The following is a 20410-nucleotide window of genomic DNA, read 5'->3' as shown; positions in this document are numbered from 1 at the left end:
TACCGTTGATTATGCTAAAATCATTTAAAATCGTTCATAATTCGGCGCATTCGTGGCTCTGGGGTGTCGTAATACCGCATCTAATGAATCATGGGAAGGCGCTCTCAATGAGAAAGCCATCAACTCCAATCCCAACTGGTTCTGGCCTGGCTAAGTCCACCCACGTGACCGGCATGTCCAAATCAGCCGGAGACCGCGGCTCTCGCTGCGTTTTCCATTTCGATGGGCTGACCACGAGAAAATAAACAAAAATAAACCGAGAAATGCAGAGAAAAAATATATTTACATTGTACAGAAAAGAAACATTAAGTGAACAGAAAAAAACGGCAAACGGCGACAACAATAACGAAAGTGAAATTCTACGCAAAGATCGTGATGGCGGAGCGGGGTCCACGCTTGGCCAGTCAGCAGTGGAAGCAGCCTGGTCAGGCGTTTACCCCCGACATCATAATGGCCACCAGGCCAAGCCCAGCCCCGGCCAAGAAAGCCAAACAATAACAAACCACTGTCGCCGCCGCATTTTCCAGCCCCGTCTCATGTGCGCGCAGTGAAATTTGGGTCAAGGAAATGCCAATCGACAGGTTGCACCTCCTCGCCGCAAGTCGCAAGTGGCCACATGGCCAGATGTTGGCCACGATGACCGTTATTAGCCGCCAACTTTTGCCGGTCTTTTGCGGGCCACTAATTGCCAGGCTCGCGAGGGGAATAACCTTCCCTGACCCGCTGCGTTCCAATGCAATTCACGTGAATGTGTAGCAACAAGGAAAAATCGCACTTTTAATATTCTCGAGATCAGCTTTGCATTTATCTGTTAAGGTTAGGATAAAGTAATTTAATTTAATGTATAACATAAGGTATTTACTAGAGCCCTTTTAATATTCCTATGGCGAGATCAGCTTTGTATTCAACTGTTAAGGTTAGGATAAAGTAATTTTATTTAATGTATAATATAAGGTATCAACAGTTTGTTCAAATAATTATAATTCGAAACATACGTAACCCTTAAGTCAATAGATGATTGGAAACATCTCGTTATTATTTAATTATAACCAATAAATCCTTTTCACAGTAATACATAAATTTTTTTAAAGATTATCCCTATCTTGTGAGCTTAAAAAGATTAATTGACGTTACATTTTAAATTGTTTATTTATATGAGCAAACCATTTCAGGAACTTAGGGTAATGTTATTACCTCAAATTAATAATGATATACTTTATCGAGTCTAAATGCCATTTTACACAATACACCTAATACATAAAACCTTCATTAAATAATTGATTACAATACATATCTGTTAGAATAGCATAATACATTTTTTTTCCTTATTCATAATTTTTCCTCATTTAAGCCTCATTATTAATTTGTATTTAAAGAACTTTCAAATGGGATTAATCAATAGACTTGGCCAATTGATCTGGTCACCTGGATCGCTGCAGGCGAAAGCCATCCCATCCCGGTAACAGCGGGCGGCACTGTTAAGCGGCACCGGGATCGCAACGCTCTTAACTGCAAGGCCGCGCTGTATAGCGATTCAGTTGGATTTGAGGTGCGCACGCGTACGGACGGCAAGAGTAACGAAAGAGAGGCGACTGGGAGAAAGAAAGCAGGCGGCGAAAACAGGAATCGCAGATCGGTGGCAAAAGCAACAGCTCAGCAGCAGCACAGCGGCTGAAGAAGAAGCCGAGCAGACGCCGAATTAGAAATGTTTACCATTTAAGCGACGCCTAATAGAAATACTCTCACGTACCGCTCGCGGCTCTCTCCTCTCGCGAACGCGCTCTCCCGCGTTAAAGTGAAAGTTTTCCACACAAAAGTGGCGAAGGTCCGTTATCTTGGCCGCCGTTCGGGCCAAGTCGCAATCAGACAGTCAGACACACGCGGAGCGTTCAGTCGACCGGACGCTTGGTCGCTGATTTGAGCCATAAGCTTCAAGATATAAGATATAAGATATAGAGATACCCGATGCCCAGATACTATATGTGGTGCAGTGTGTTAGTGTTTTGGTGCGAGCAACGGTAAATTCGCAGCTAACCAAAGAAAGTGCGGTCGTCGCAATTAAGTCGAATTGAATTGTAATTGAAATCGGTATCGAAATCGCAATCAGAATCAGAATCAGAGTCGGAACTACAGTTACAACTTACTTCGCGTTCGTCGCCTAAGTCTTTCGTTTAGAGCGCGCGCTTCGTTAACGAATTGCCCGATTTTTGGTGGCGATTTCGAAACATTAAACGAGGCTTCAAAAACATAACGCTGCCAGACGGTCTAGGCCAAGAACTCCCCGCAAGTGTCCAGTGGCCAGCAGCAAACATGTTTAAGTGGGTTACGCCGGCCTCAACGGCAACGTTGTCCCGCTGCACACCAACAACAGCAATAGCAATGGCAACAGCAACAACGAGAACAGCAACGACAACGACAGCGACGAGAACAACAAAACCACAACTACTTTCCATCGCTTTAACAAGTTTAATAATAATAGTCGCATCATTTGTGCCGACAACAAGTGGATTTAGATCAATTGAAACGAATGGCGGTAAGTGACAGACCATTTAGCCCATTGAATCGATGAAAGGCAGAAGCACGGAGAGAAGAAAGTTTAGGCACACACAATAAAATGTAGAATTATGGCAAAGAAAATCAATTTGCCAAATTGCAAGCTCATGTCGCTGCAAATCGAATCGTGTCAGTGGCTTTTGCTGCCTCACTTAGCCATCCCCATACACATCCCCTTCCCCTCCACACCGGGGGCTTTCACTCAATGTCTTGGCCTGGCCAAGTTGACAATGCTCATGGCAAAAAAATAAAATAAGCTACACACATATGTATGCCTTTGTGTCAATAAATGAATCAGAAAAACTTTGGCACAGAAAACTGCGACTGTGGCTGGTGCTCTCTTCGAGTGACTTTCCACACTCCACGCACTTGGCAATTATTTGGTTCGTTTTATGCTACATTACGGCCACAAAGCAGCCACAAAAGACCTCGAGATGCTCGATGCTCGAGATGTTAGACACAGACGTCGACTTTCCTTGTGACAGTTTTTACAGCGATTTAACGATTTTACGAGTGGTTTGCTTCGGCTTTCGGCCCGCAGCATCCCATTGCCGTTAATTGTCGAGGTCATTTGGCTGATTTAAAAAGTGAAACAAATTTCTAGACTACCTGGTTATTAGTTCGAATCGGCACCAACCTGAGCCCATTCAATTCAGATTGAGCCCAAGTGCCGGCGAACAAAAGACTGGAGGTGCAAACTCAATAAAAAGCCAGACACAATCAAATTTTGGGGGAAAACAAATAATCTAGCACCAAAAAAAGAATCAAACTTCTTTCACATGAGAGATTTCACACACCATTTTCATTTCTTTAGCATCATTAAATTGGTGAAAACAGTCATAAGTATGTTGTTAAGATATTATGGCCCCAAGAAAAATCATTGTGTAGCACATCAGAGCTCAGAGCTCTTATAAGGTGGATCTTTTATTTGTGCAGCTTACGCTGCAAAATCCACCTGCAGCCCTTGCAAGTCCTTTGATAAACACTCTTGTAAACAGCTTTTCTATAATAATAAGAGGAGTGTTCGAAGTCTGTTGTACCCTTGAAATTCCAATGTAAAAAGTGTATGGATGAATTTTAATTAAATTTAAATAAATTACAGAAAAAAAGTTAAAGAACTGTTTACTCATTTACTTATTTCGCAAACCTTCAGTTGAGCTATCAAAAGTCCCACAATTATTATGACTTCTTGGGATGCAATGGCTTTTCTTTGAGCTCTTTTTCCCAACGATTCCCTTTGTTCTTTTGCCCGCCTAACCATTTCCCAAAGGTTCGGGGAAACAAGAAGAGAAAATCAATACTTCCGCTCGCCAGCAGTCGCAGAACTGTGCTGCGTCAGTGGAAGTCAGGTGGAAGTCAGCAAATGCCAATCATCGGACACATACACACCTGATCATTAGTACGAAACACGTAAAACAATTTTCAATTTCTATTCAAGCGTTGTTTGAACAGAAAGCAAGCCAGGAAAGCAGTTCAGTTCAGTTCAGGAAAAACGCGTGCGAAATGAAAATGTCTTGGCCAGCAGCAACACCACACAGCAAACCACAGCGATTCTGATGGCAGCGTGTGCCAGTTTGCGGCTTTCTTGACGCTGTCAGTCGTGGTTTTAGCCATGGTTTGGCCATGGCCGCTGCACTTGTCGACTGCTGTTGCCTGCAGACTGCAGTTGACTTTGCGGTAATTTGAGACTCGGCCTGCGGGAAGGAAGCTGACTCGGAGAAGCAGATAGCAGATAGACAGCGCTCAATGTTCGATGTTCGTCAGCGATGTAATTTCAAGATCACGTTTTTACCGCTGCCCGATCATCGACTTGGTCAATTGTTGCTCCACATAGATCTCGGCATCTCAGCGACTGCTTACTGCTTGGCTACTTAAAAATCAATTCATAACTCTTTTCTGCTCGTTTGGCTAATTGTCGCAACCGTTATACGCACACACAATCGGGCCAAGATTCAGTTCTCAGTTTATGCAAATTACGGATTCCATAATTCCACATATTTGTCTCGTTTTCGGACCCCTTTCCCCCCACCAGCCACATGCAATTAATGTGAAAGCGACATTTGACTTTCTTCTGGGCCGCAGGGCTAGAGGGCCCAAACGATTTTCCCACAGCCATTTTACACTTCATAAACTTAACGCAATCGCATTAAAACTGTGACAGATCATGAACATCGAGTGCCGGGAGAGCATTTCACCTCGGCCGCGTATGGATTGCACTTCCTACCACCGAGCAGCCGAGTGAAACTACAGTAGAACATCAGTAACATCAATTTGAGACTTGGAACTAATACTTGGTTTCAAACATTTATTGGATTTATAATTAAATCTTAAATGAGAAATAAACTTTAAAAAAATTCTAAAGTGTATAGAATTAGAATGAGAGAGGTTCTGTTATGATGTCAAACATTTAAAAGAGTGGTTATTAGCTTTTCTTTAAAAAAAATATGTATCATGCCCCATCCCACTCGAAGTGATTCGGGTACTATGTTTATGTTGGAAGATACTTGCAAACTTTAATGTAATAAATAAAAAAATAAATAAATATAAAAATAAATAAAAAAAATAAAAAAAAAATAAAAAAATTTTAAATGGGTTAGATAAAATCAATTTAATTTATTGATCATTATTAAATAATTATTTGCTTTTGTTACAAAAAAAACGGTTTGAGTTACAGATGTTCCACTGTAACTGAACATGTGAATGGAGTCGAAACAGTAGCCACTCAATTGAAATGACTGCCGCGGTACTCACACACATTTGTAGTCTGCTGGCTTATCTTTCAAGCTCATCGGCATTGTTTCAAGTGCTACTGCATGGAGCATAGAGCACAAGGTATGGGGTATCGATGCCGAGCAGTTACAAATTATCGGGCTGTCAACGCTGGCTCGAACCGAAAGATGCGCCCGTCTAACAGGAAATACACGGCAAAGCAAACTTCGAATTTGTTTTGACATGTTTGGCGGTGAAAGTGAAATTCTCCGCTCTGCGCTGGCTTCCGCTGCATGACAGCACACATTCTTCGGTGCCTGGGTTTTCGCATCGAAATCAACCAAACGCATTAAAGTTTGCCCCGATCTTTGTGCATCCATAAAAACGCTTCGAAATTCTGCGGCCGTTTCCGCAGACATTGTAGGCTCATTGCTGGTAAATATCGATGGGGATCGGAATCGGAGAATCGGGGTTATGGCCAAAAATGATGTCATTTATTGCGGCCAGGCAACTTTCACTGCTCATTCACACCGCTCTGTGACAACAGCTCATCGCATTTGATATGAATTTTCAACAAATTGGTCTGCAAAACGTTTCCATTTTGATTTATCTGCGCCGCGAACCCTTTGTCACCCGGAAAGTGTTCAATAAATTTTCCATTGTGCACAATTTTCACCAAATTGAATGTTTGCCGGGTCGCCATTGTTTGGCCGAACAATCAGAGGGGCCCAGAGCATCATGACCTGGCAGAAAGTGACCACCAGAAGAATAATAATGGTAATGAAAACAATACAAAGTCGTGCACACATGTAACAGTGGCAAATGGAACCGCCTCTAAGCGGTGGCCAAAATGATAAAAGCCAGGTTACCACCCAGAAAAAGAGTCTCTTCTCTTGCAAAACGCTGGTGGAGTCACTAGAACCCGTTTCCATCTGAGTCAAGTTGAGCTGGACTCGTGGTTGACACCGTGTGATTACCTTTCTTATTACGGCCAGAAAAGCGAGCTGGCCCCGTGAGGAATGCCTAGGTTATGCCATCAGCAAAAGAAAATGTATTACTCACTAAAATAAAGCATAGAGCAATTTGTATTTATGGTCTTGTGGCTACTAAACTGACCACATTTGACCGCTTGGTCTTAATCAAACCGCAAGTCATAAGAACTACAGATTTGTTTAATTAAATTAATTAATAACCAGTTACTTGTATTTTACTAATTAACCATAAATTAATTTATTGATTTATAAATTAGAAATTCGTAATATATATTTTTATACTTAATTTTTATAGCTTGAAAAAGACTCAGCAGAAATAATTTTGTTAAAGATTTTAAAATTGACCATAAAAATTTTTTATACATTTTTATTTGACAAATCGTTAGAATATTAAGTTTTCTAACTGAAACCTTTTTTCAAATTTTATTCAATTTTTGCAAATTTTTTAAGACTTGTCACTTGCTCATCTCTGATATAGGTTGTCTTGAATTTTTCTTGTTTGGCCAGTGGAAATTACGGTTTCCATTAGAATTGCATGCGTAAAATTCGTACCTACACCTGTGGCCACCTCACTAGTCCCAGTGGCTGTGAGTGGAGACAGACAGCCTGGCACAGGCACATTCACTGTTAGCTTACCGGTCTTTTCGGTCGCCCGTCGCCGCAATTTTATTTGGGTCACTGTTACAATTTACACCGCCGAGGCGGACCATGAAGTGGCCATCAGGCATCAGCTATCAGCCACTGACCACTGGGAATGGGAATGGGAGTGGGAATGGGAAGACACAAGATGCTGTGCCCAATTCGCCACAGCGACACTCGAGCAGATCGGAGCAAATCGATGGAAATTGTAGACGCGCAGAGATCAGCGCGACTTTCAAATCCAATTTTATGTAATTCAAGGTGGATCCCAAGCTCGGGAGTTCGCGTGCAAATCGGTTATAGCCGGTCCTAGTTATATAGCGCACGCCACAGTCCAATTCGCAGAGAGCGTAGTAGAGCATGCAGCGGGTTATGTTTATGCTGATACACTGAAACACTGATACACTTATACCTAAGCAATTCAATTACAATGCGATTAATGGGTATGCCATGTTCGGTTGCGGATCGGCAGCCATATGGAGTGCGGGGATGCGTGATATGCCCGAGCCCAGCGACTTTAGCCGCATCGGATAACCAAATATGCTGTTTAAGCCGAGAAAGGTCAAGACTCTGAGCGAAACTTTCCATTTCTCTCACGCAAAGCAAAGCGGGAACGGGAAATCTTCTTGCGTGATGACATTGCGGAACAGAGCGCTTGAGAAAGATATTTCTACCGACGCACAGCCGCACGTAAAGCCCATTAAAATTAATAAAAAGTAACGAAAAAAAAAACAGCAAAACAAAGACAAAAAGATAGCACTAACTTTTAGTAAACTGCAATCGGCACTCTCGCTTCCACCAGCCAAAGTCATAATTAGTAGCCCAAATCAAGCGATTCATGAAATGTAAACAGTTTTTCTTCGCTTTTGTCTAGGAAAAGTGAAATTAACCTGGGATGAATGAAAAGATTTTTTATGCTAATTCCATGAAAAGTGACATTGGTTATTTTTTCCTCTTCGCCGCCATCGTCCGTTGGTCATTAGATGGGGCCTTTCTGCAGCCAATAAATCGCTTGGGAATTTTTTCCTGTCGATCGTAAGAGTTTCTCTAATTAATTGTAGCAGGGGAAATGACTTTAGATTTATACTTTTTAAGTTTGGAATATTTCATACTATTTAACTTTTAAAGAAATATCATTATTTTAATTAAATATCAATATTTTAAAGAAATTTCTTTATTTTAAAGAAATTGCATTATTTCAAACAGTTTATTTTGTTGCTAAAAGAAATATACTTTAAAACTCTCTAAGAGGTTCTGATATGGTCTGATCATTTTAGGTTTTTTCGAAGAACATTTACAATATTTTTAAAACCTCTTGGAAACCTGATAACAAAACATAGTCCACTTGATAACCAGTTTATTACTTTATTTGGTTTTCTGGCTAATCAAAGTGTTCGATTTCACTTGACCGGTATTACCACTGATCGGTTAATATCTTGTGCCAATGTGGTCCAAGAATATTTAACACTTTCACAACGCAATTAGAGCAAGATTCGTTAAATGCAAAACTGGCCACGATCCAAGATCTCCGAACCCACTGTGATCTGTGGGCACGATACACGTGGATCCACGAGTTGCATGTTGCGGCAAGAAAGTTGTATTTTATTTTTTTTCTTATTTAGCTTTTTGCAGTCTTGAGCTAATTGATCGATAATAATTTTCCATTTACCGTTAAAGCGCCTCGTTTGTTTACATTCTTCGGACTCCGGCACGTCGAACGGTCGGAATCGGAATCGGGCCTGAAAACAAGTTCTACGAAATCTCCGAGCGGAGCAGGGCAGAGCAGCTCTCTTCTCCTCTTGGCCAGCATCATACTCATGATTTAATTAATTTCCATTCCATGGCTGTGCGCATAAATTTCACTGCACGGACGGCAGCACCAGCACAGCCGATAACTGTTCCGTTGGCCAAAAGGCATAATATGTATGGGTATATATATATAGCCATATAAAGAACCCACTGCCCCAAGGGCCGAGTGACACACTGCCGGTGTCCCGAGTTCGTTCCAAGTTCGGGGCATGCCACAGAATTCGGCTATGGGGCCAATTTTCTTGGATGATTAATGGCATTGCCACCGACTTTTGGCCGGGAATCGGGAGAGACAAACTTGTTATCTCATTTTGCAGCTGCTTCCTCTGTTCGTACTTTTCCCTATCCCCGATTTTTTCCCCCTCTTTATAATAAACACCGAAAAATGTTTAAAAGCGGCGCGAAATTATTCAGGCGTTTGACACACTTTCGTTCGGCGTTCAGGTGGCCGAATGCCGTTTATAAGCATCTATATGTGCATGTGAGTCTTAGCCGGCTGCTTGTTGCCTTGACTGTTCCTCTTCTCTCAGGTGCGATGCTGTAACCTATTTTGCATGCGACGCCTGAGATTATGACGGTGCAGCGCATTGACTCGAATTTCTCGATCGAGCAATTAGGGTCAGAGAATTGGCAGATCGTAATCGGTAATCTGCCAGGAAACGCACATATCTGTATATTGGTTATAGCAGGTGTGTGAATATCTTGGGATCGGGGCGTGCCACAGAATTCCTAGCATATTTGATTCGTGGGATACAAAAGTGTTGCTATGTGGATATTAAACATGATTAGTTATAATGTTTCTTTTACAGAGGAAGCTTAATAATTAATGATAGCTATAAATCAGTTATATTATTAAATCTTATCTTTCTGGATTTTATTATTCAAGATCTTATAAATGTTTTGAATAATTATCTTTATCAGTTCTAATAATTTTTAATATTAGTAGGTAGTGTAGGCGTGCTAATACAACAAATATTTTTAGTGTAACTTTCAAAAGGCATAATCATGTAGTAGGTTGTACGTACAAACATTCAATTTGCCCCGGCTTGATCAAATAAATTATGTTAAACTGCATAATTATCGCTGGTTGGTCGTGCTGCCTGCCGAACATCATTAAGTCAGCCCCCGGTCGGTAATTAATTCATTGACTCCGCAACTCGAGATTGAAGTAGCATGGCTCTGGTATGGGGGCTCTGTTAGCCGTTGGGGCCTCTGTTAGCGACGGCGGCTCTGTTAATCGGCTCTTTCTTCTTCGGGAACGAGAGCTTTTGTTTTGGCGCAACTCCCGCCGCCTCCGGCCTTTTCTCACGTCTCTTCGCCGAAGCGACTCTCTTTCGCTCCGTGTTTAACGATTTGCGGAAGAATACTTGAGAGCACTTAAGTGTCTAATCGTAAAAATGCGAAATGTCTGCAAATAATAAAGCTGCAAAAAACATTATTGTTATTTTATTAGTAGACGCCAGCAAAAAAAAAAAACGAAATCGCTTTGAGAGATGAATGGGCCGAGCGAAAATAGAGAAAAGGGGATGGAGAAACACTATCACTTTTACTCAATTATGTATGTACGAAGATATTTTGACTGCTATTCTAATGGGGGCTTTTGCACTACTTTTCCACGACTCTGGCCTTAAACACCTGACTCAGCAGCCGACGCAGTACTTCGCTTTACTTTCACTGGCGCTACGTGTCCGGCATACCTACTCTCCATCGACTGGACTCATGATTGCCTCCATTTCGGACTCCGGTTCCCTGTTCCCTGCAATTTCGGTTTCGTTACCTTCTGATTTTCATTTAATTAGCAGCGAACTAATTGCCACTAAGCCTCCGAATCTAGTTCGCTGGCCGTGTTTGCACTGGGCTCTTATGCTCCAATTTCACGACCAAACATTGACACAGTCCCCGTTGCGGATTGGGGCCACCGTCCGCAAGTGGAGCGTCCGACCGCGAGGTGTTAATTTGTCAGCATAAACCCGTCACAAGTTGGCGCTTTCCCACTGCGGGTTTAATTGCTGCCAAAAATCAATTTCGTTCTAAATGTCAGGAGTGGCTGGTTTTTCCGAGAATTTTAAGAGCATCCTCTAATGCAGTACTTAATCAACAGCACTCGGATGTTTCTAAGAGTTTTGCTTGAAACAGCTGATTTAAAAATGGATTTTTATTACAAATTTCAAATGTTGTTGTCTTATATTTGCTATCTTTAAGCTTAAAATCTGAGCTGGTTTAGACAAACAATATTTTAAAACTGATGTTACGGTTATATAAATTTATTTTGAGTTTAATAGACCCATAACGAATTTAAATGCTTTCAATATTTAATTTTCTTAGTATTCAATAAGACTTACTTACTTACCAGTATAGTAATAACTTGCTTAAAAAGTTACACACATTTATTTGGTAATCCGTACTTTAAAAATCCCCAAGTTAGCACTACCGAACCTTTCTCCATTTTCCCCAGCCTACCTGTGGTTTTCCGTCGTCATTTGGCAAATGAGGTGGAAAAACTCTGAAGTGCATTTGCCCACACCTGGGCCGCAGATGAACTTTGACATGGCAAGTGGCTGCTATGCGAGTTGGCCAAGTTAGTTGGGCTGCCAGCCAGGGCCACTTTCACTTGGTGGTTTTTGGAGTGGTCTCCGCTGGGTTTGGGCTGCTTCGGTGGGTTGCTGGGTTGACTGGCCACAGAACAGAGAAAATATGGCCGCTGTTAATTGAGTTTATATACTTTAAAGTTTGTGTTTGTGTGGCGACTGATGTTGATGTGTGTGTGCCCAAGGCTGTTTGCCACAATTAGCACTCAAAAGAGCAATTATATGGATGAAATCTGTGTGGCATTGATGTATTCGTTCGGCGTTGTCACTTTCATTTAAGGAATTTCCCACATTTTCACTACCCCCGCCGGTTATAATCCAATCAACTACAGTTGAGCCGAAAAAGAGATGCCCGAATGACATGTTAATTAAGCTTTGGTTTGGCCACGGGGAATTTGACAGTTGACTTTCTGATTATTGGCAAGCGAAATCTGCTTGAAAATCTGGGCGAATTGAAATCGAATCTTTAAATGGGGGAAAATTCATTGTGTCAGTTATTATTTATTTATTTAGTTCTTCTTCCTAACGCTACAAGTGCAATACTTATAATTTAATGCGCAGTCTTAACTCTAATTCACAAATTTTATTTATACTTATATTAAATCTAAAGCTAGGGTCGCTATGTTTATTTTACGTCATGTTAGCTGCTTGGAAATGAGAAATTAATTTTGCCTTAAAATGCGCAGCACTACTAATATTTTGTATAAAGTTTGGTAGTTGGTTCCATGACCTTTTTGCATAAATAAAGAATTGCCGGTCAGGAAGCAGGGATCTATGCCTTATTTGAATAATCGTTTTTGCTCTACGCGAATTGGAAAATCTAAGCGTTTCAAAGAGGTAGCTTGGTTCCTTTGTAATTAAGAATATTCAATGACTTTCTTTCTATCTTTAATACCTATATATTAAATTAATATTCCTATTAACTTTTTGTAATAATCCTATATTTTTCCTGATTAATTTACAGGTGGTCGCAAACTGTTTGGCGGCTATCGCATCACCCCGAAGCACTGCCGGGCCACCAAGACGCTGCCCAGCTCGGATCCGCGGGCCAATGGACCCACCATCTGCATGTTCAACCACGAGTGCGCCCAGAGGGGCGGCGAGGTGGTGGGGGCCTGCATGGACGGCTTCCTGTTCGGCGCCTGCTGCCAGATCCCGCCCACCCACGAGTTGGCCAGCACGCTGATCAACGAGGCCCAGAACGCCTACTTCCAGCAGCACCAGCAGCAGACGAAGCTCCAGCAGGCGGCAGCCCAGTCCTCCTTCGAGAGCTACGGCCAGCAGCAGCAATCCCTGAGCGAGGAGCAGCAGGTGGTGGCCCAGCAGCCAGCGCAGAGCATCTACGATCAGCAGAACCTGGACAAGGTGTACCAGCAGTTGGGCAGCAGCAGTAGCATCAGTCCGCCCAGCGGAGCTTATGGCAGTGAACAGGAGTTGCAGGAGGATCATCCAGAGCCGGAGGCTCCAGTTAGAGATGAGCCCGGTTACTCCAGCAGCAGTTCCTCCACCGAGGCCACCCAATCTTCCTCCGGCAGTGTGGAGTTCGAACAGGAGCCCAGCGATCAGACCACCAAGCAACCGGCTCAACCCATCCAACCACCGAACTTCCATGTGCACAAGCACTCCGTAACGATCAACTCACCCTCGTCGCCGCCCCAAAACGATGACTTTGTGATGCAGGTGCTCAGCACTTTGCCGCCGGAGCATGCCGATGACCATCACATCACCTTCACCACCGAGGTGCCCACGAAGATAGCCAGCGGTTTGCAGGACCAGACCAGCTCCGAGTCCAACTCCTTCGAGGAGGTTTCCTCAACGCCGGCGGCCACCCAAAAGCCCAAGCCTAAGCCCACCCAGAAGGCCACGCAGAAGCCAAGTCCAAAGCCCACGCAGAAGGCCAAGCCGAAACCCGTTCCCCAATTGGCAGAGAGCATGAAGCGACCCATCCAGCAGAAGCCTCAGCCAGTGGTGAAACCCAAGCCAAGTACCCAGTCGACGAACAACAACAACCACCAGCACAACCACAACCACTTGATCCTGGATGGCGGAGAGTTCACGCACAGCGATATCACTCATCCCGGGGCAGATGCCGATCTCGTCGAGGATCTGCAGTTCTCCACAGGCTATGGACCACAGCCGGTTTACGCGGAGCCACCTAAGCAGCAGCAGCAACCGCAACAGCCTGCGGAGCAGAGCTACATCTCAGCCAGCACCAGTGCCAAGCGACCAACGACCACCGTTTCCTCGATTACCACCCATGTGGACTCCATCGAATCCATCATCCTGCAGCTGAACAACACGAGCCATGGTCCCAGTTACAATGTGGTGAGCCAGCAGACTCCCTCGTATGGATATCCCGGTGCTGGACAAGTTCACACGGAGCCAGCCACCCAGCCACCCACTTTCTACCAGGAGAACGAGGCGGAGAAGGTTCAGGTTCAGGAGTCACAGTCCCAGGATTATGGTTACACCACCACAGTAAACTACGAGTCCTCGTACGACAAGGTTTCCGACGAGCAGGATGCCTCCTCGGCAGCTGTCAGTCAGTCCGCTGAGATGCCCACCGCGCGTCCTGGTTACGGAGAAGACGTATCCGCCGTGCTCGAGGATCATACGCTGCCCGCCAACGGCTACAACGATGCAGTGGCCTCGGATTCTCCACAAACCTCCGAGTTCATCAAGATGCCCACGGGCATTGCCTACCCGGTGGACATGTCCTACATGGAGGAGGAGGAGAATCTGGCGGCCACGGCAGCTGGTTACGGCCAGGTGAGCAGTGACTCCTACGAGGCGAGCACCGAATCCGCCTACCAGAAGCTCTCCACCGTCCAAACGGAGCAGCCGCAGCCAGTGCCCACTTATGTGCGACCCACCACGAATGCTAATAAGCAGAATCGCCCAGTGGCCTCCTACATCGGAATGGTGACCATGCAGCACTACAACCCGCAGTCCGGAAACGGTGTTCCCGCCGAAGTGTCCGTCTCCTCGCACACCACCAAGGTGCAGGAGCAGTACGACGACACCTCGAATGTCTATCAGCAATCGGAGACCACTTCCGGCTATGTAGCACTACCCACTGCTGCTCCTCCGGCTCCAGCTCCTCAGTATGACGCCGTGCAGGAGGCTGCCTCCTCGGAGCGACCCGTTCTGGTGACCGCCAGTCCAAGGCCGCGACCTAAACCGACTACCAAGCGACCTGCCGTGAAGAGACCCATCAGTGGTGAGAGCACCAAGAAGAAGCCACAGCCACAACCAAGTTCTAGTGCCTACAACCAGGAAAAGATCAGCGAGCAGAGCACCAGGAAACCAGCACCGGTGTCCACTGCCTACGACGAGTCGCCCATCACGCACATTCAGATCAAGAAGCCAACGGTTAGTCATCATCACAAGGAGCCAGCTAATACAGGATACGAGCAAACCACTGCGGCAGCTGCTCCGGCTCCCTCTCCCTCCCTCAACTACGACAAGCCAGATGCCCCGACCAGCCAGTACGACCAGCCCTCTGCTCCATCCGTCGGCTACGATCAGCTGGCACCGATGCCATCGCTCAACTACAACGAGGAGCATGTGGCCAGCTCGCCGGGCAGGAAGCCGGCCACGTCCAAGCCCATTGCCACCAGCTATGTGACCGGACCCAGTACGCCACGTCCTCCGGCCACCGTTGACTATCACTACGACAATGTGCCGCCACTGTTTATGGCGGACGACAAGCTCGATGCCTTCATCCAGAGCACGGCGGAGAACATTGTGGGCTCCACGCCGGGCAACTACCAACCGCCGCTGGTGGCCACCGCCTCCACGCCCATCTACGCTCAACGACCGACCAGCAGTGGTGTCTACGGTCACAAGAAACCCGGTTTCGTGCAGATCAATGGAACACCCAAGCCACCCAGGCCCACGGTTCTCATCACACCCAAGCCCACGACCATTAATTTGGTGACCTACAGTTCTCTGAGTGACGATAGCAACAAACTGGCCTCCAGTGCAACCGGAAGACCCGGAGTTCAGGGAGTGAGTTCCAATGACTTCGAGGATCCCGGCTACTTTGGCAGCAGTCCCGTGCATGTGGCCTTCACGCAATCCACCACCGAGGCCATCTATGCCGTGCCCTCCGACGACAAGCCCGCCTTCCCAGGCTACTTCGGACCCACGCCCTCGTATCCCGCCTTCTCGGTGCCGGGCGAGAAGGTTGGCCAGAATGTGATGGAGGAGACCTACACGTCGCCCAATGACTTTGTCAACTTCCCGCCGGTTAGGAACCCAAATCTCAACATGTCGGCTGCCTCCAGCGCAGTGACCAGCGACCTGGACCTCTCCACACCCGCCTTTGTCGAGGATGTGGTGCTGAAGGACAAGATGCACACGCTGGTCCACAAGTTGGTGGCCTCGCTGCAGGGTAACTTCGAGGCGCTGGCCGATATGATCGAAGAGCCGGGAAGTAACAAGACCGTGGCCACCTACCAGGCAGGAGGCGGTGGTGCAGCCAAGCCTGTTAGGGTGGTAACCACGCGGAAACCCGTCAGAGTAGCCACCACGGCCAGACCGAAGGTGACCACGAAGAAACCAGTGACCAACAACCGGGTAACCACCAAGGCCCCGAACAAGAAGACCTCCGCAGTTAGCAGCACCACTCGGAAGCCCGTGACACGACGCACCACCGTGACGGCCAAGGTGACCACCACAACCACCCGGAAGCCGGCAACCAAGAAGCCAACCCGCCCGGTCAGCAGCACCGTGAAGACCACCACCGTGAGCTCGGCCAGGCCGGCGGACGACGAGATCGTGGACGAGGAGGACGAAGAGGACGTGAACCCAAGCCCCAGCGACAACGAGGTGGACCAGGGTCCCTCACTGAGCTCCTATGGCGGAGCTAATGGAAGGAAGATACGTAAGTGTGGACTGAATGTAGCATGGACTAGCATGGACCCGAAACAACTGTCTTTCTCTCTCTATTTCTTGTTCTCTCACCTGCCTGTTCCTAACCGCTCACGCATTTAACCCAACGCTTCCTCAACCTAAACCCACATCTCATTTCCAATTGATCCCAAAATATAGCGCGTCGCAAGCACAAGCGACGGAACCAGAAATCCACCTAGACTATCTGAAGCCCCCTCGTAGTTCTAGTGACCTCACCCCTCCACTCCACTCCCTGTCCCATCAGTTCTATGCTTCCCCCCAAAACTCTCAGACTCGACTTCTCGAACACTCCCCACTCCTAACCTCGCATTTCACTCCCCATCAACAGAGTGCGGTGTGCGGCCCCATGTCAAGTCCGGCCGCATCGTCGGCGGCAAGGGCTCCACCTTCGGCGCCTTCCCCTGGCAGGTTCTCGTCCGAGAGTCCACCTGGCTGGGCCTGTTCACCAAGAACAAGTGCGGCGGCGTCCTCATCACCAGCCGCTACGTCATCACGGCCGCCCATTGTCAGCCCGGGTAAGACTACGGCTGTAATCACAGTTTCGTCGGCCTCTAATCAGGGATTTCTCTTCAGTTTCCTGGCCTCTTTAGTAGCCGTTATGGGCGAATTCGACATCTCCGGCGACCTGGAGAGCAAGCGTTCTGTGACAAAGAATGTGAAGCGAGTCATCGTCCACCGGCAATACGATCCGGCCACGTTCGAAAATGATCTGGCCCTGCTGGAGTTGGACAGTCCCGTGCAGTTCGATACCCATATAGGTAAGTCCTTATCTAAGGAAGATGAATTAAACGAAATACCAGTGGCGCCCGAGCAGGGACCTTGTTATTATCGTCTATTATTATCTATTGTTTTCAACAACTTATAAAGAGGTTGTAATTTCCTACCCCCTTATTAAAGGTAACTATTAATACTAATTTGCGTATTTCTTGTTACTATTCCTCTCTAGTGCCCATTTGCATGCCCAATGATGTGGCAGACTTCACTGGACGCATGGCCACCGTGACCGGCTGGGGACGCCTCAAGTACGGCGGAGGAGTGCCCTCCGTTTTGCAGGAGGTCCAGGTAAGCAGTTGGCCACGAAAGTGTTCTTTGAAGAAACCACTAACCCCAGGCTAATTTAAATTAGGTGCCGATTATCGAGAACAGCGTTTGCCAGGAGATGTTCCACACAGCTGGCCACAACAAGAAGATTCTCACCTCCTTCCTATGCGCCGGTTATGCCAACGGCCAAAAGGACTCCTGCGAGGTAAGTTCTATAATAAATAGGAAACATCTTTGTAGTTTTTCAAAGATTAATAATATTTTCTAAAAGTACTGGAAATTTCTTTAACTAGGCTTGACTTTTCATTAATTAAGTGCACCTTTTTCTTGAGTTCTTTTTTCTGATTTATGAAATTATTCCTAAAAACTTTTTCAGGTTCTCTGATTTAATTTGTTCTAAAATCAATAAAAAATAATTAGCTCTCACACAAAATTTATTCTTTACCATCATAAAAATTTGATATGAATATAATGAAAAACAGAATGCAGTATTGTAGACAGACTGTTAATTTTTCCAAGGATACCCGACTCTAATCGTTCTCATTTTCCCGCAGGGTGACAGTGGCGGTCCCTTGGTGCTGCAGCGTCCCGATGGGCGCTACGAATTGGCCGGAACCGTATCCCACGGCATCAAGTGTGCGGCGCCCTATCTGCCCGGCGTCTATATGCGCACTACCTTCTACAAGCCGTGGCTGCGCAGCATAACGGGCGTGAAATAAGGTGGCGCCTCCAGAGCCTCCGAAGTCTCCGTGTCCCCGAGATGGCCAGTTAGCTGCTGGGGAAGGAGCAACAAGTGTAAATAGAACGTAGAGTTTTAAGAGTCGTGGACTCAAGCGTCATAAAAGTTGGCTCAACTTTTTGGCGACGTCGCATTTTTCGACCCCTTCCCCCAAAACCCTCCTCCATGCAACCATCATTTCATTAGCTTAATTGAAAATCAGCTGCAGCAACTTGAAACGAAATACGCTGGGGACTCCCAGGACTTCCAGGATTCCGATATTTTGTTTAAGCAGGCTGCAGGTTCCGTTTTTGAGTACGCGTGCCTAACACTTGTAGAGTCTGAATGAGAATTACGCTAATTGCAAGCCGTATGCTTAAGACATATTTATTCTAGTTCTAAGCCTATTTATTTGACTATTTATTTATTTATGTGACGAAACGAAACGAAAGGAAGCGATTTGTGCGTTTGATTCAACTAAAAAAATTGTTATTTTCATAGGCAAATTGTTGTTATGTTCAAATGAAAGCGAGAGCAAATGTTTTTAGTTCAATTGAATTTACTAATTTATCGATTTATATTATTAATTTTTTTATCTAATTACGTTTTATGTTAATTGTTAAGTAAACGAACAAATCGAAAAAAAATCGAAATAAATATTAGTAGAAATGATTAAGGGGACTTTGTTTTCTTAATTTTTAAATTGTTAAAAGTATTCTTTAATTTTCCTGTTTACCAAAAAATAAAGCCAGGGGTAAGTATTTTCACAGCAGTACTTTTTTACTTTTTTAAGGGTTCTGCAGAAGGAACTTTTATGTCAGTATTTCAGCGTTAAACTTGGCACATTTTATGACGCTCCCCGTCAGTTTCACAAAAATCAAACAAAAGCAATGGAATTCCAGATATATACTGACGCGGGAGCCTTGATGCAATTTCCGCCCCACGGAGCTCACTTTACTTCTTTCTGAAAATTGCCACTGCACTCAGTCCCCTCGGTTTCCCCCATTTGGAATATTCAATGTGGTTGCACTACGGCATTTCTTTCTCAGCTTCCCCAGATGCCAAAGCTGCTAGTAGAGGGAAAACAAGGTTAACACTCTTAGCCGCAATCACTTGCCAGCGCTTTGCATCTCTTATAAAATAAAGTCTTTCAAATATTTTCAGACACAACATTATAGTTGTCTCAGCTTTAAAACCTAAATCCATTTCCTGGAATTTTTTTTATGAAAATGTAAACTGATTATATTGTTGTAAATGTAAATTACAAAACGCTTATTATATTGTCACTGATTGGATCTAATATATTTTAGGGTTTACGGTGGAATCCACCAAGATAGTCTATAGATTTGGGTTGTTAAAATTCAATATTACATGCTTATAAACATTCCCTTTGACTTTATAGAAATTGAAAACATAAATGTTTTATCTTAAAGTTGATTTATTTTTGCTAAATGAGGTTGTATACTGTTTGAACTCCAAGCATGCTAAGTTAAATGCAAGGAATCGAATGTAATGCCTCTCAGACCCTGCAGCAATATCTTACATTTACTGGGCAAACTTGTCAAACGAAACCATAAATTTATTATACCTGTTATGGGTGCAACACAATTTTCTTCAATTCACTCCAAGTGGCTAAAATCATTTGCATATTGAATATTCCGGACCAAGGGCTCTGTGTAACATGAACACACAATCCTCATTAGCAAGAAATGTCCCAGAGGGCAGGCTCTTTTCATCTCGATTCGACTGCCAGAATTCGTGTTTTCCATTTAACAGATTTGCCTGCAGGACAGCCACTCGGAGTCAAGGATCTGTTGTTGGTAACACGAGGGGGCGGGAGGCTCATTAAATTTGCACTGCTACCACAAATCACAGTGACGTCATGGCCCGAAATCCAACCGACCAAATACACGTACATAAACATGTATTCTTCATTAAAATTGATTCCTAGAAGCTTTCGGTGCGCCACAAACACACTTAATTCATAAAAATCTAACCGAACCGAAAGCTTCGAGGACCAAAAGCTCCGCGGCGGCAGCTAGCCGACAGGTGTTGTTTCAGCCAAGTCAGGCAGTCAGTAGCCGACAGGACGCGCAGCCATCAGGTATGTTGTGTGCCACAGAGGACCCGTCCCGAACCCAATCCCAACCAGTTCGCGAGCGGTGAAAGTGAAAGTTGAGCCGACACGTGTATCGTATGAGGTTTCAGCGAATCTGTCCTGGCAACCGAAGGGCGAGGTGATGGTGATGCCAGCAATGTAACTGCACTCTAAATGCATCCGAGGGCGTGTCGCAGTGAACTCTGGCCAATAACGGTCTAATTTCCAGCGAGAACGGTTTTTCATTTGGAGGTGCTTGTGTCCTGGTAAAAGTCGGTCGGCATTTGATCAAATTTCCCCACTGAGTTTTGCATTAGTTTCGGAAATAGGATATGGCATAAAAGAA

General features: G+C 45.2%; 1 protein-coding gene across 1 annotated transcript; it reads left to right on the top strand.

Moving 5' to 3' along the window:
• The first annotated feature begins 1553 nt into the window (after positions 1 to 1553).
• Positions 1554 to 18607, top strand: flz (transmembrane serine protease filzig). Its single transcript, XM_017146360.3, has 7 exons — positions 1554 to 2533; positions 12255 to 16178; positions 16536 to 16722; positions 16781 to 16965; positions 17154 to 17269; positions 17334 to 17453; positions 17803 to 18607. The coding sequence occupies exons 1-7, from the start codon at positions 2311 to 2313 to the stop codon at positions 17965 to 17967; spliced, it is 4920 nt and encodes a 1639-aa protein (XP_017001849.3). The 5' UTR covers positions 1554 to 2310; the 3' UTR covers positions 17968 to 18607.
• Positions 18608 to 20410: the final 1803 nt, after the last annotated feature.

The sequence above is a fragment of the Drosophila takahashii genome, chromosome 2R (genome assembly GCF_030179915.1).
Source record: "Drosophila takahashii strain IR98-3 E-12201 chromosome 2R, DtakHiC1v2, whole genome shotgun sequence".
NCBI lineage: Eukaryota > Metazoa > Arthropoda > Insecta > Diptera > Drosophilidae > Drosophila > Drosophila takahashii.
The sequence above is the reverse complement of the archived record's forward strand: the minus strand, read 5'-3'. Positions and strand labels throughout refer to the sequence as shown.